This window comes from Bos indicus, chromosome 1 (assembly GCF_029378745.1).
Source record: "Bos indicus isolate NIAB-ARS_2022 breed Sahiwal x Tharparkar chromosome 1, NIAB-ARS_B.indTharparkar_mat_pri_1.0, whole genome shotgun sequence".
NCBI classification, from domain to species: Eukaryota; Metazoa; Chordata; class Mammalia; order Artiodactyla; family Bovidae; genus Bos; species Bos indicus.
The window spans coordinates 139033946-139048776 of NC_091760.1; the positions used below are offsets into that span (position 1 = coordinate 139033946).

At 41.5% G+C, this 14831-nt stretch overlaps 1 protein-coding gene across 18 annotated transcripts in view; it reads right to left on the reverse strand.

Annotated features, from left to right (window-relative positions):
- NEK11 (NIMA related kinase 11) overlaps positions 1-14831 on the reverse strand; it is a 274120-nt gene that overhangs the window by 88356 nt on the left and 170933 nt on the right. For all 18 annotated transcript variants that reach the window (XM_070794905.1, XM_070794932.1, XM_070794884.1 and 15 more), the window contains one exon: positions 977-1140. In XM_070794905.1, coding sequence (XP_070651006.1) covers positions 977-1140 — 164 coding nt within the window. The remainder of the gene's footprint in view (positions 1-976; positions 1141-14831) is intronic.

Below are 14831 nucleotides of genomic sequence, written 5' to 3' on the forward strand. Positions count from 1 at the left end.
CCCTCTATCCCCTTCTCCCTGCCTCTTTCTTTTTCTGATGGAGAACTTGAGAACATTTCTTACTGGATTTATTCATTGAGTATTATGATGAATTGCCTAGTCTTCATTAAAAAGGATTGAATGGATTGTGGACAACCTTCAGTAAATCCTCCTAAATTAAGTCTCCATTAACACAGATGCCCTTTGATTGACTGTTATCTTACTAGCTTAATGTTTCCAGTTAGTAAAAAGCTTCTGTACCTTATGAAAGCTTAGGACTAGGAAGATTATCAGATTATGGCCTAAGAAGTAAATCAAGTATAAACTGAATAAATTGACCAGAGTTATCTGCTTTTTCTTCACACAACTCTTGCTTTTCCTCTCTCTTGCAGACAACCAGCAGTGAAATCACATGCATGGCTGTTTCTTGGTGTATGACCCAGATGAAGCTATTATTGTTATTGTTACAGAATCTATGGCAAGGTCGTGAACTCAGAGATTCCATTACTGTATGTAAGGGGGGAACTTCAAGGGCTGGAGTGGCCAGGAAGACCATCTCCTAAGCCCAAGATCTCTGGACTTCAACCCCAGAACTAATTAATGCACTGGAACATGACTCACAAATCTGATTACCAGGCAGAGCAGTATAATTTTAAATATCCTCTTCTCTCTTCTAAAGAGACACATGAAATGTTTATTCGGCAGCTATATGTGGGCTGCTCCTCAGTGTATAAGCAGTGTAGTGTGTTTCATCCTCTCACCTGAATCAGTACTGAGTGCTCCAACCCTGTCCTCATCAACACACCCAGATTCACACAGTCCCATGGGGCCCTGTCTGCCCCTGGGCCTTGGAAATCAAGACAAATCATATAGAGCCCGTATAACAAATCTTAGTTCTCCTACTTGGTTTCTAAGACTCCCTTGACTCTTCCTAGGAAGGCACAGCCTGGTCAGCACCTTGGACAGCTCCACTGCATCTGCTGGAAGCTACGTTTACCTGTTGGTTTGTCCTGTAAACAGGCTGGGGTCCTTCATCCTCAACCTCTTCATCCTTGACTGAGAATACTGTTTTTCCTTCCTCACTCTCCTCACTTTCTTCAGAACAGGAATCAAATACATCAGCATAATACTCTTCAGCCACAAGTGGGTCTTCTGGGATCTCTGAAATAAAGAATAAGCAAAAATGAGGTCCTGTTGGTCATTAAAATGATAATGAGTCTAGGACCCCCATAGCCCAGAGATATGTATTCTGTTAACACTAACAAAGTTTTCATGGAGTGCAGAGTGGAATCTTAGCTTCCTGAATGCACCTAGTAGAATGTAATAAATACTCAGCAGTTAAACCAGTGGAGGAAAGGAGGGATGGTTCTATTTGCAACCACTTTTTGAAACTGTAAGAATAAAACCATGAAACAAGAAGAAATGACCTCTTCTAAAGTCTTTACATTCAGAGGCATGAATCATTATTACAAATAAGGGGATTTAGGACCAAAAGCAAAGTAAGATGCCTTGACCACCAGACTCTACTATCCACATAAAGTTTTTGTGGACACAGTGGGGGGGACAAATATAAACATTCTTGCTGGGAATTTCTTCTTTTAAAGAAAATACTAGTAGGGAGGTCAGGCAAGAGGGATAGAATATATAGAAATGGCATTATTGGCGTGCTGAGGGAAATGTTAAAATTCTAAGGCTATGAAGGTTTTTGAGATGTAGATCACACTAAGGTTCTACTTACATGAATATGAAGCATTTTTTTTTCCTTTTATTATAATGGATATTTTTTTAAATTTTATTTTATTTTTAAACTTTACATAATTGTATTTGTTTTGCCAAATATCAAAATGAATCCATCACAGGTATACATGTGCTCCCCATCCTGAACCCTCCTCCCTCCCCATACCATCCCTCTGGGTCGTCCCAGTGCACTAGCCCCAAGCATCCAGTATTGTGCATTGAACCTGGACTGGGATCTCGTTTCATACATGATATTTTACATGTTTCAATGCCATTCTCCCAAATCTTCCCACCCTCTCCCTCTTCCACAGAGTCCATAAGACTGTTCCATACATCAGTGTCTCTTTTGCTGTCTCGTACACAGGGTTATTGTTATCATCTTTCTAAATTCCATATATATGCATTAGTATACTGTATTGGTGTTTTTCCTTCTGGCTTACTTCACTCTGTATAACAGGCTCCAGTTTCATCCACCTCATTAGAACTGATTCAAATGTATTCTTTTTAATGGCTGAGTAATACTCCATTGTGTATATGTACCACAGCTTTCTTATCCATTCATTCTTAATTAAAAACAACAACAACAAAAACACAGGGAAAGGCCACCCAGTTAAGCTGCTGCCAGGAAGTGCTACCTATGTTACTCAATGCAATATTATTACCAACTAGAAATATTGTTGTTACTGTTCAGTTGCTAAGTCATGCTTGACTTTTTGTAACCCCATGGACTGCAGCCCGCCTGGTGCCTCTGCCCATGGGATTTCCCAGGCAAGAAAACTGTAGTGGGTTGCCATTTCCTTCTCCAGGGGATCTTCCTGATCCAAGGATCGAACCTGTGTCTCCTGCATTGGCAGGTGGATTCTTTACCACTGAGCCACTAGGAAAGTCTGGTTGGTGCTTATAATGGTCTTCAACCAAGAAAGGCTAAGAATGGATCTGTCAGTCCATTCAAAATCCAAGACCCTAAAAAAGTACAGTGATATCAATTCCAATTTGCTAATGGGAGTCTAGAAATAAGAAATATCCTTGGGGAAGGGAGAAAGTTAAATAATGGTACTCTCTCTACCTTATTAAAACCATGGGCATTTAGGCTTTGTACACATTAGTTGTTCTTGTTGTTTGGTCGCTCAGCTGTGTCTGCCTCTTTGTGACCCCTTGGACTGCAGCACACCAGGCTTCTCTGTCCATCACCAACTCCGGACCTTGCTAAAACTCATGTCCATCGAGTCGGTGATGCCATCCAATCATCTCAACCTCTCTCATCCTCTTCTCCACCTGCCTTCAATCTTTCCCAGCATCAGGATCTTTTCCAATGGGTCAGTTCTTTGCATCAGGTGGCCAAAATATTGGAGTTTAAGCTTCAGCATCAGTCCTTCCAATGAATATTCAGGACTGATTTCCTTTAGGATGGACTGGTTGGATCTCCTTGCAGTCCAAGGGACTCTCAAGAGTCTTCTCCACCGTTCAAAAGCATCAATTCTTTGATGCTCAGCCTTGTTTATGGTCCAACTCTCACATTGATACATGACTACTGGAAAAACCATAGCTTTGACTAGACAGATGTTTGTTGGTAATGTAATGTCTCTGCTATTTAATATGCTGTCTAGGTTGGTCATAACTTTTCTTCCAAGGAACAAGCATCTTTGAATTCCATGACTGCAGTCACCATCTTCAGTGATTCTGGAGCCCAGGAAAATAAAGTCTGTCGCTATTTCCATTGCTTCCCCATCTATTTGCCATGAAGTGATGGGACCAGATGCCATGATCTTAGGTTTTAGAATGTTGAGTTTTAGGCCAGCTTTTCACTCTCCTCTTTCACCTTCATCAAGAGGTTCTTTAGTTCCTCTTCACTTTCTACCATAAGGAGGAGAGTGAAAAAGTTGGCTTAAAACTCAACATTCAAAAGACGAAGATCATGAAATCCGGTCCCAGCACTTCATGGCAAATAGATGGGGAAACAATGGAAACAAATACTTTATTTTGGGGGGCTCCAAAATCACTGTAGGTGGTGACTACAGCCATGAAATTAAAAGACGCTTACTCCTTGGAAGAAAGGTTATGACCAACCTAGATAGCACATTAAAAAGCAGAGACATTACTTTGCTGACAAATGTCCACTTAGTCAAAGCTATGGTTTTTCCCGTAGTCAAGTATGGATATGAGAGTTGGACTATCAGGAAAGCTGAGTGCCAGAGAACTGATGCTTTTGAACTGTGGTGTTGGAGAAGACTCTTGAGAGTCCCTTGGACTGCAAGGAGATCCAACCAGTCCATCCTAAAGGAAATCAGTCCTGAATATTCATTGGAAGGACTGATGCTGAAGCTGAAACTCCAATATTTTGGCCACCTGATGCGAAGAACTGACCCATTGGGAAAGACCCTGATGTTGGGAAAGATTGAAGACAGGAGGAGAAGGGGATGACAGAGGATGAGATGGTTAGATGGCATCACCGACTCGATGGACATGAGTTTTAGCAAGGTCCAGAATTTGGTGATGGACAGAGAAGCCTGTCATGCTGCAGTCCATGGGGTTGCAGAGTCGGACATGACTGTGTGACTGAACTGACTGACTTAAAAACAAAATTATCCTTCTAAACTGTAACACAGAGCACTGGTTTTCATCCCATTGTTGATATTTTATGCCTAGTGCATGTGTGCTCAGTCATGTCCAACAAAGAGTTGGACCCCATGGACTGCAGCGTGCCAGTCTCCTCTGTCCATGGAATTTTCCTGGTAAGAATACTGGAGTGCACTGCTGTTTCCTACTCCAGGGGATCTTCTTGGCCCAGTGATCAAACCAGCATCTCTTGTATCTCCTGCATTGGCAGATGAATTCTTTACCACTGGTACCACCTGAGACTATTATTTTATGTCTATTGCGGAAAATATGGAATTTGGTGTTAGAGAATCAAGGTTAGAATCTAGCTCTGCCACCTCTTAAATAAGAAACTTGAGTGAGGAATTTGAATTTGCTGAGCTCTTTTTTTTTTTTTTTTTTCCTAGTGAAGCGGACAAAAGGTAATCTAACAGGGTAGCTATGAAGATTCAATAATATGATTCATATGAAAGCATCTGTGTATAGGGAAACTTTATCAAATGTTCCATCAATTTCCACATCTATAAAAATGAACTTTTCATTAACTGATTCCAGAATCCCTTGAAAGTAAAATACTTAGTGGATGTAGAAAGCCCTGACAATTGAATGTTTTAAAATCTTTGCTATCTATGATTTTGCATAGAACACAAGAGGCAGTACCATGGAATTAAAACTGGCCAGCTCAAAAACAAGAATTCAGTTCAGTTCAGTCACTCAGTCCTGTCTGACTCTTTGCAACCCCATGAATCGCAGCATTCCAGGCCTCCCTGTCCATCACCAACTCCCAGAGTTCACCCAGACTCATGTCCATCGAGTCAGTGATGCCATTCAGCCATCTCATCCTCCATCATCCCCTTCTCCTCCTGCCCCCAATCCCGCACAGCATCAGAGTCTTTTCCAATGAGTCAACTCTTCGCATGAGGTGGCCAAAGTACTGGAGTTTCAGCTTTAGCATCATTCCTTCCAAAGAAATCCCAGGGCTGATCTCCTTCAGAATGGACTGGTTGGATCTCCTTGCAGTCCAAGGGACTCTCAAGAGTCTTCTCCAACACCATAGTTCGAAAGCATCAATTCTTCAGCACTCAGCCTTCTTCACAGTCCAACTCTCACATCCATACATGACCACAGGAAAAACCATAGCCTTGACTAGCCAGACCTTTGTTGGCAAAGTAACGTCTCTGCTTTTGAATATGCTATCTAGGTTGGTCATAACTTTCCTTCCAAGGAGTAAGCATCTTTTAATTTCATGGCTGCAGTCACCATCTGTAGTGATTTTGGAGCCCAGAAAAACAAAGTCTGACACTGTTTCCACTGTTTCCCCATCTATTTCCCATGAAGTGATGGGACCGGATGCCATGATCTTCATTTTCTGAATGTTGAGCTTTAAGCCAACTTTTTCACTCTCCACTTTCACTTTCATCAAGAGGCCTTTTAGTTCCTCTTCACTTTCTGCCATAAGGGTGGTGTCATCTGCATAGCTGAGGTTATTGATATTTCTCCCGGCAATCTTGATTCCTGCTTGTGCTTCTTCCAGTCCAGCGTTTCTCATGATGTACTCTGCATATAAGTTAAATAAGCAGGGTGACAATATACAGCCTTGACACACTCCTTTTCCTATTTGGAACCAGTCTGTTGTTCCATGTCCAGTTCCAACTGTTGCTTCCTGACCTGCATACAGATTTCTCAAGAGGCAAGTCAGGTGGTCTGGTATTCCCATCTCTTTCAGAATTTTCCACAGTTCATTGTGATCCACACAGTCAAAGGCTTTGGCATAGTCAATAAAACAGAAATAGATGTTTTTCTGGAACTCTCTTGCTTTTTCCATGATCCAGCGGATGTTGGCAATTTGATCTCTGGTTCCTCTGCCTTTTCTAAAGCCAGCTGGAACATCTGGAAGTTCACAATTCATGTATTGCTGAAGCCTGGCTTGGAGAATTTTGAGCATTACTTTACTAGCATGTGAGATGAATGCAGTTGTGCGGTAGTTTGAGCGTTCTTTGGCATTGCCAAAGAATTATTAATACACATATTCAAAAACACCTTTGCCAATTCTTTAGGAAACTCAGTTTCTCTCAGTAACTCCAACACAGTCTGTTTTCCCCTCCGATCACCTATTATCAGTTGAGCAGCATATGAAACAGAGTATTTGTGCGTAGGGGCCATTTTTTATAAAAATCTTTATTTTACTCACACTCAGAATGACCAAAGGATCACAGCAAGAGAAGTATATGAAAACCAATATCTACCGGGAGGACAATTCAGGTCTCCAGTTTTGCCTTCATGCAGGGGCACGCACTCGCTGAGTGGACGTCCTGCCTCTCTTCCCCGCCATCCTCGGCCTCTGCCTAGGTCTCTGTGTCTCATCCACAGAGATGTCCATTCTCTGTCATCCTACTTCCTCCCATGTCCTCTCCATGAGTCTGTCTCTCTTTGACAGTTATTCATTCACTGACTCGCTCATATTTTGTCCCTCTGTTTCTCTGTCCCCCACGCCCCACTTTCAGGAAAGAATATTCGCTTTCAAGATTGACTCTGAGACAGTAAGACATGTCATTTACATTGCTGCCCAGGGTACAGAAATGTGCTTGGATTTGTGTTTATAAAAAAACATCTTTACAATTGAAACAAAAGCTTCATGCATCAAGATTTACCCATACTACAAATGACACACTCTGGCATTTTGCATACTATTAAATGATTTCTCTCTCTCTCTCTTTTTTAATGCTAGTTGCAACTTGCTAAATTGATTTCTCAACCCAGAATTTGAAAAACACTGGTTTAGAATGCTGACTTTGGCATCAAAAAGACCCACATTTAAACTGAGGCTCTTGATGCTGGGTGTTATGTAAACTTTCTGCCCTTCAGTTTTCTCATCTATAGAGTGGGGAAGATAGCACTCGTCTCATTGAATCATGGTGAACATTACATAGTGTGATAATGCAGCTATCAGTGCACATGGTATGCGTCCAGGAAATGTGAGCTACCGACACTGAACATAAAACTCTGTAGTTTTGTCTGTAATGCTCAACACCAGGAAGAAAATAAATATCAGGCAATCACAAATGGATGCCAAGTTAAAAATTTTAACAATATTTTAAATAGAATCACTTCTCAAAATCTACACAGTGCTCAACACCAAAGGTAGTAAGGAGTGGCTCCTCCCACTGCCCTTCTGACTGCTGGACTCCAGAGGGACTCCGGGCATTTTACACCCTCCTCTCCTCCCATCACCTTCCTGTCTCTGGTTCCATCCTGGCTCCTCCAGGCAGCTTAGAGGGAACCTCTACGACAGGGGTGAACAAACTTGCTCTTTTAAGAGCTTGACAGAAAAAGTGTTAGGTCTTGCAGGGTATACAGTCCCTGTCACAGCTACCCAACTCTTTGTAGTGTGAAAGCAGGGATAGACAATAAATGCATGAGCATGGCTGTGCTCCATTGGCTGTGAACTTTATTTAGAAAAGCAGGTGGCAGCTGGATCATACCACAGCTCTACCCCACAGACAAGTGTTTCTCTTACTAAATATTGAGCCCTTCCCATAACATGGCTCCCTGCGCACAGTCAGTTCCTTTCTCTCTCCTTCAAGCATCCCCTCCCAGGGAGAAGAGGAGGGAAGAAACGGACAGGTGTCCAAGTCATGAAATAGACCAGGATGAACCCATCACCAGTGTTTCTTACTCAAATACCACTAACTTGGCGAGGCTCAGAAAAGGGTGCATTTTCAAGTGGAAAAATTGGAAGAAAGAAGTCAGCTCATGCTATTTGTCAAATTGTGTGTTTTTCAGACACTGGTCCAGTGTGAAGCCTTGTTAGGCAAAGGCTCATTTCTGCTGTCATGGAAGGGAAAATGGTCTGAGATAAATAGCTTTCATTTTCTCATACCCTAAAGTCAGCCTCCTGACAGATGCTTGGGACCAGCATCCTGATCTCCACTACACTGGGCAGTGGTGACGGATACATTTACGCAGGAATCTAACAATGGCTGCCCCAGCTTGGACACAGTTGTTGCATATCCATGCTGGAGAAAAAGAGAGATAGTTACCCTGTCCTGGGAAAAGGTTGCTCTTTATCAGACCCTTCAACAGAGACCCTAATAAAGCCCTTCCTCTAAGACTTAAGTGAGCAGCAGGATCACCTGCAGGGCTTGTTAAAACATGGACTGCTGGGACCCACATAGGGCCCTGATCCAGCCAGTCAGGAGACAGGCCTGGAAACATGCATTTCTGACAAGTGCCCGGGGGATGCTGGTGCTGCTGGCCTGAGGGCCACAATGTGAAAAGTTCTCCAGGATGTGACTAGTTCAAACAAAAGTACTAGCATATACTATTATAGAAGCACTATAATAAAATGCATACGATCTTATAATATCTCCACACCTTACAACATTTATATGTTACAGACAATAAATGAAGAAATAAACTTTACTTTTGTTGTTGCTACTGTTCAGCCACTAAGTTGTGTCTGATTCGTTTGCAACACCATGGACTATAGCCTGCCAGGCTCCGCTGTCCATGGGATTTCCCAGGCAAGAATACTGGAATGGATTGTCATTTCCTTCTCCAGGGGATCTGAGCTCAAATTGTTGTGATATTAGTTGTCTCACTACTCACAATCTCTATAGAGTTATAGGGGCCTATTCCCATTTTAATGATGGGGAATAACAAAACCATGAATTAGCAGGCCAGAGTCACAGCACTTTATAGATTGTTTTTAAATGCACATTCATATCCATTCTTCTACTTTATCACTGCAACAGTGATTCAACTTAGACCAGGACAACCTTTTTACCTCAATTTTTAAATAAAGTGAGAGACAGGCTAATAACCAACCACATGTCACACAGCTGAATACATGGCGGACTGGAAATGTAAATTACCTGAATCCTATCTTTATTCCACTGCATTAGTGCTATTTTATGGTTGCTGTTGTTCAATCAGTCAGTCATGTTTGATTCTCTGTGACCCCTGGACTGCAGCATATCAGCCTTCCCTGTCTTTCACTATCTCCAGGAGTTTCCTCAAACTCACGTCCGTTGAATCAACGATGCCATCCAACCACCTTCTCTCTCATCCCCTTCTCATCATCTCCTCAATCTTTCCCGGCATCAGGGTCTTTTCCAGTGAGTCAGCTCTTTGCATCAGGTGACCAAAGTATTGGAGCTTCAGCTTCAGCATCAGTCCTTCCAATGAATATTCAGGATTGATTTCCTTTAGGATTGACTGCAAGGTTCTTCTCCTTGCAGTCCAAGGGACTCTCAAGAGTCTTCTCCAACATCACAGTTCAAAAGCATCAATTCTCAGCCTTTTTTATTGTCTAACTCTCACATCTGAACATGACTACTAGAAAAACCATAGCTTTGACTAGACAGACGTTCGCCAGCAAAGTGATGTCTCTATGTTGTCACAGCTTTTCTTCCAAAGACTAAGCGTCTTTTAATTTCATGGCTGCAGTCACCATCCATGGTGATTTTGGAGCCCAAGAAAATAAAGTTTGTCACTGTTTCCCTTGTTTCCCCATCTATTTGCCATGAAGTGATGGGACCAGATGCCATGATATTAGTTTTTTGAATGTTGAGTTTTAAGCCAGCTTTTTCATGTTCTTCTTTCACCTTCATCAAGAAGCTTTTTAGTTCCTCTTCACTTTCTGCCATTAAGGTGGTATCATCTGCATATCTGAGGTTATCGGTATTTCTCCCAGCAGTCTTGATATCAGTTTGTGATTCATCCAGCTCAGCATTTTGCATGATGTACTCTGCGTATAAGTTAAAGCCTTGACATACTCCTTTCTCAATTTTGAGCCAGTCTGTTGTTCCATATCCGGTTTTAACTGTTGTTTCTTGATCTGCCACAGGTTTCTCAGGAGGCAGGCAAGGTAGTCTGGTATTCCCAACTCTCTAAGAATTTTCCAGTTTGTTGTGATCCACACAAAGGCTTTAGTGCAGTTAATGAAGCAGAGGTAGATGTTTTCCTGAAATTCACTTGCTTTATCTATGATCCAATGGATGTTGGCAATTTGATCACTTGTTCCTCTGCCTTTTCTAAATCCAGCTTGTACATCTAGAATTTTTGGATCTTGTACTGTTGAAGCTTAGCTTGAAGGATTTTGAGCATTACCTTGTTAGCACGTGAAATGAGCACAGTTGTGTGTTAGTTAGAACATTCTTTGGCATTACCTTTCTTTGGGATTGGAATGAAAACTGACCTTTTCCAGTCCTGTGGCCACTGCTGAGTTTTCCAAATTTGCTGTCATATACATGCAGCACTTTCACAGCATCATCTTTCAGGATTTGAAATAGCTCAGCTGGAATTCCATCACCTCCACTAGCTTTGTTCATGGTAAAGGCTTCCTAAGGCCCACTTGACTTCACACTCCAGGATGTCTGGCTCTAGGTGAGTGACACCACCATTATGGTTATCCACATCATTAAGGCCTTTTTGTACAGTTCTTCTGTGTATTCTTGCCACCTCTTCTAATCTCTTTTGTTTCTGCTAGGTCCTTACCATTTCTGTCCTTTATTGTGCCCATCTTTGCATGAAATGTTCTCTTGATATCTCTAATTTTCTTGAAGAGATCTCTAGTCTTTCCCATTCTATTGTTTTCCTCTATTTCTTTGCATCAAAAAATGGAGACGCCCTATACAGTAAGCAAAAACAAGACCAGGAGCTGACTGTGGGTCAGATCATGAGCTCCTTATTGCAAAATTAAGACTTAAATTGAATAAAGTAGGGAAAAACCACTAAGCCATCCAGGTATGACCTAAATCAAATCCCTTATTAAACAGTGGAAATGACAAATAGATTCAAGGGCTTAGATCTGATAGACAGAGCGCCTGAAGAACTATGGACAGAGGTTTGTAACACTGTACAGGAGGCGGTGACCAAAATAATTCCAAGAAAAAAGAAATATACGAAGGCAAAATGGTTGTCTGAGGAAGGCTTACAAGTAGTTGAGGAAAGAAGAGAAGCAAAAGGCAAAGGAGAAAGGAAAAGATATACCTAATTGAATGCAGAGCTCCAAAGAATAGCAAGGAGGAGAGATAAGAAAGCCTTCTTAAGTGAACAAGACAAAGAAGTTTTATGATTAGCTAGGAATTTTCATCTACTTACCACATTATTTTCATTGTTATTTTCATATTTCCATCATTATTTATGAAATTTAAATGTCATAAATAATAATTGTGATTATCTTCCTCATAACTCTGAAAGATGTCATACAACAAGGGACAGACCTTTGACTTAATGAGATAGAAAAACTGACGCATAGTCATCCTGGTAAATTATCTGAAGGGAGCTAGGACTATTGAATGCCAGGGGCCCCTCACGCAGTCTCAATCCCACTGCTACTCAGTCCAACTCTGTCTCAGATATGCTCAAGGTGGACTGTGGGTCAGGATCGCCTGGAGGCCTTTGTAAAACAGATTCTTGGCCCCAAAGCCCACTGATTCAGATTTAGCTGCTCTGAGGTGGGGCCTGAACTCTACACAAAGATGCTGCAACATACTATGAGAACTACTGCTCTATCTTTTGGACCTTCAAGAAGAAAATGACATACAACTGTTTAAAGATAAATTCCCCAATACTTTGTCTATTATTGCACCAGCACTTTAAACTTCTAAAATGATCATCAATATATTAAAGAATTTTGTAAAGAGCCAATAAGGTAAGAACTTTGCTTAGAGGCAAAACCAAATTTCCTTTAAAGAAACTTAGTTATGTGGGAGGAATTATGTGAGCCTGTGAGCTCACCACTACCCTAAATGATTCTAGCCATCCAATATGTATGCTTTGAGCAAATGCAGGGAGCAAGCTTAGCACAATGGTTCTCAAAAGCATGTCCCAGAAGACAAATAACAGCAGCATCGCCCAGGATCTTATTAAAAACGCAGATTCTCGGACCTCCCAGACCTACTGGACCAGAAACTGCAGTGAGGGTCCAGCAATTCACATTTTAAAAGTCCTCCAGAGGATCCCGACACATTTAAATTTAAGAACCACTAATTTAGCACAATGTAGACAGTAAGCTCCCACAGGGAAGGAGTTGTGTTCATCTTCTTCTTCATGGCATCTCAAACCCATGTTTCAAAGCAGACATTCAAACTTCTTATTGAAGAAGTGAATGCTTACATGTCTAAGAGATGAAAACTTTCAAACTACCACACAGTATCTCCTGCAAAGAATTTTCTGATGTTTATTTTAGGGAGGGTCAGCAAAAGGGAGGAGGAAGATCAGTAAAAGATAAGGAATTTTTTTCCCCATGAAAGACCTACTCTGTCCCAGTTTCTCACATCTGCTGACCTTATATCTCAGATGGAGTCATAACTCCAAACAGTAAAGTATGCCTTCCTCATACTACCCTCTCCAGCTATATTCCACAGGCCTGCAAGTTTGAGGACTCAGTTTAATACTGCCCAGCCTGTGATGGCACTCACATTAGACAGTGGCTTCTGTCAGGTGCCCCAGACTCTACTCCAGCTGCAAGAACACTCTGGCTCTCTCTGCACATCTAACAATACTGTTGGAATTGATTAATGTCTGAGGACCAAATGACTTGTGATTTGCGAAATCCAACATTTAAAATGCATTTTTAATTGCACTTTTCTGCCTCTTCTCTAAGGAAGTCAACAATATCCACAAGACACTTTTTAAGATGTTTTTGCCATATCCTGTAAAAAGGCGGTATGTGTGGTGGGGGAGAATCTCTTCTTAAAGAGAAGATTATCTGTATTTTAGCTACAGAGAGGCAAGTTGGGGTCTTGGTAGCAGGCAGCTGCCCAGAGATACCCTTCTTTATTTTTCCTTTCTTTCCTAACTTTCTGAATGAGGCAATGGCTTTATTACACTGAGCCAGAAAATACTGAGCCAAGTTATAATAAACACAAACCATGATCTACTGTTAGATCATGATGTGACCTCTGCAAAGACCAGGTTCAGTGCCAGTGCTCAGAATGACATCATAATTACACTGATGAGGCAGATCTCAGAATTTCTTATTTTCCTAAAACAGCATGTGTGGATATGAAAAAGATTGCCCTAATTCATTTTTTAATGAAAAACATTTTAAATAAAGACATCATCACATATGTAGGGAAAACCTGAGGTTAATATGCTACAACATTCTCACACAACAGGGTAAAAGACAACGCTTTTAGAAGGCACTTAGATACAGACATTGTCTATGCTGAGCTGGCTAGGTTTCCCCAAGGAGCTCCATCTCATGTAAGGTGGGCACAAATTAGGGTAAAAAAGACAGAAATGGAGCCCAAGTTAACTGGTAATATCCGCTGCTTCTGAGAAAGACTGCGCAATAGTGATTAGGAGGATCAGCTACAGAGACTGAAGTTCAACTTTGTTGTTTATTGACTGTATCACCTTGGGCACCCACTTCACGCCTGTGGCCACAGTTTCCTGATTTGTAAGTGTGTGTGGTGACTGCTATTGATGTTCCACCCAAAGCTCCTTAACAAACACACTCCACCTGCGAGTGTTGGCCTGCTCATCCTCCAGGTGCTGAGTTATGGTCTGCTAGGTTTGCCATGACAGAAGGCTTAAACCACATAAATGTATTTTCTCATAGTTCTAGAGGCTAGAAGTCCAAGATCAAGGTGCTGGCAACTTTGGTTTCTCCTTGGCTTGCAAGTGTGTGGGCATCGCTTGTGTCCAAGTCTCCTCTTCTTATAAGGACACTAGTCAGAATGGATTTGGGCCTTGACCTAACAGTCTCATTTCAAATTAATTGCCTCTTTAAAGGCCCAGTCTCCAAATACAGTCACATTTTGAGGTCCTGGGGGGTTAGGGCTTCAACATCTAAATTAAGGGAACTCAGTTCAGTCCATACCTACTTCTAACAGGGCACAGATGCCTCCTTCTCTAGACAACTGCTCTTAGATCAAAGAATTACCTTATCAAAGAGGTTATATTTCACCTCCACCCAGGAACAGTTCTGGCCAATGGCTGACTAACTCAAGATGGAACCAACTCTGAGGTGTCACTCCTGTTTGAGCTACTGTGGGGTCAGGCAGGGCTAGTCTGTAGCTGGACCACATTTTTGCTCAACAACCTCCACTGCCCTGCCCTGACACAACCCTCACCCTACTCTACCCAAGAAGACACACACTACAGAATAACCATCTCAGCCTCTGCTTCTAAGCAACCCAACCAAAGATTAGTGGTATTAAAATAATATTAAGAATACCTTCAATCCTAAAAGCTAATAATGTAAACACTCCTTAAAGGAAAACAACCAGATGCCAGCAAGATTATATTCTTTTATATTATACATTTAATCCTTAGATTTTCTAGAAATCAATAGAGCCCACATCTATGGATACTGTGAAAGGAAGTCCTTTTTCAGCTATCAATTATATTTCAGACAGCTATATCTTTTATCTCTTGAGGTCTAGTTTACTTGTCCTGCTTAAGATCTTCTTAAAATGTTCTATACAGAATAATGTCCTGCACCTAGTAGGTACTAATAAATGACCATTATTATTACCGCTTATTGCTGTTTAGTTGCTAAGTTGTGT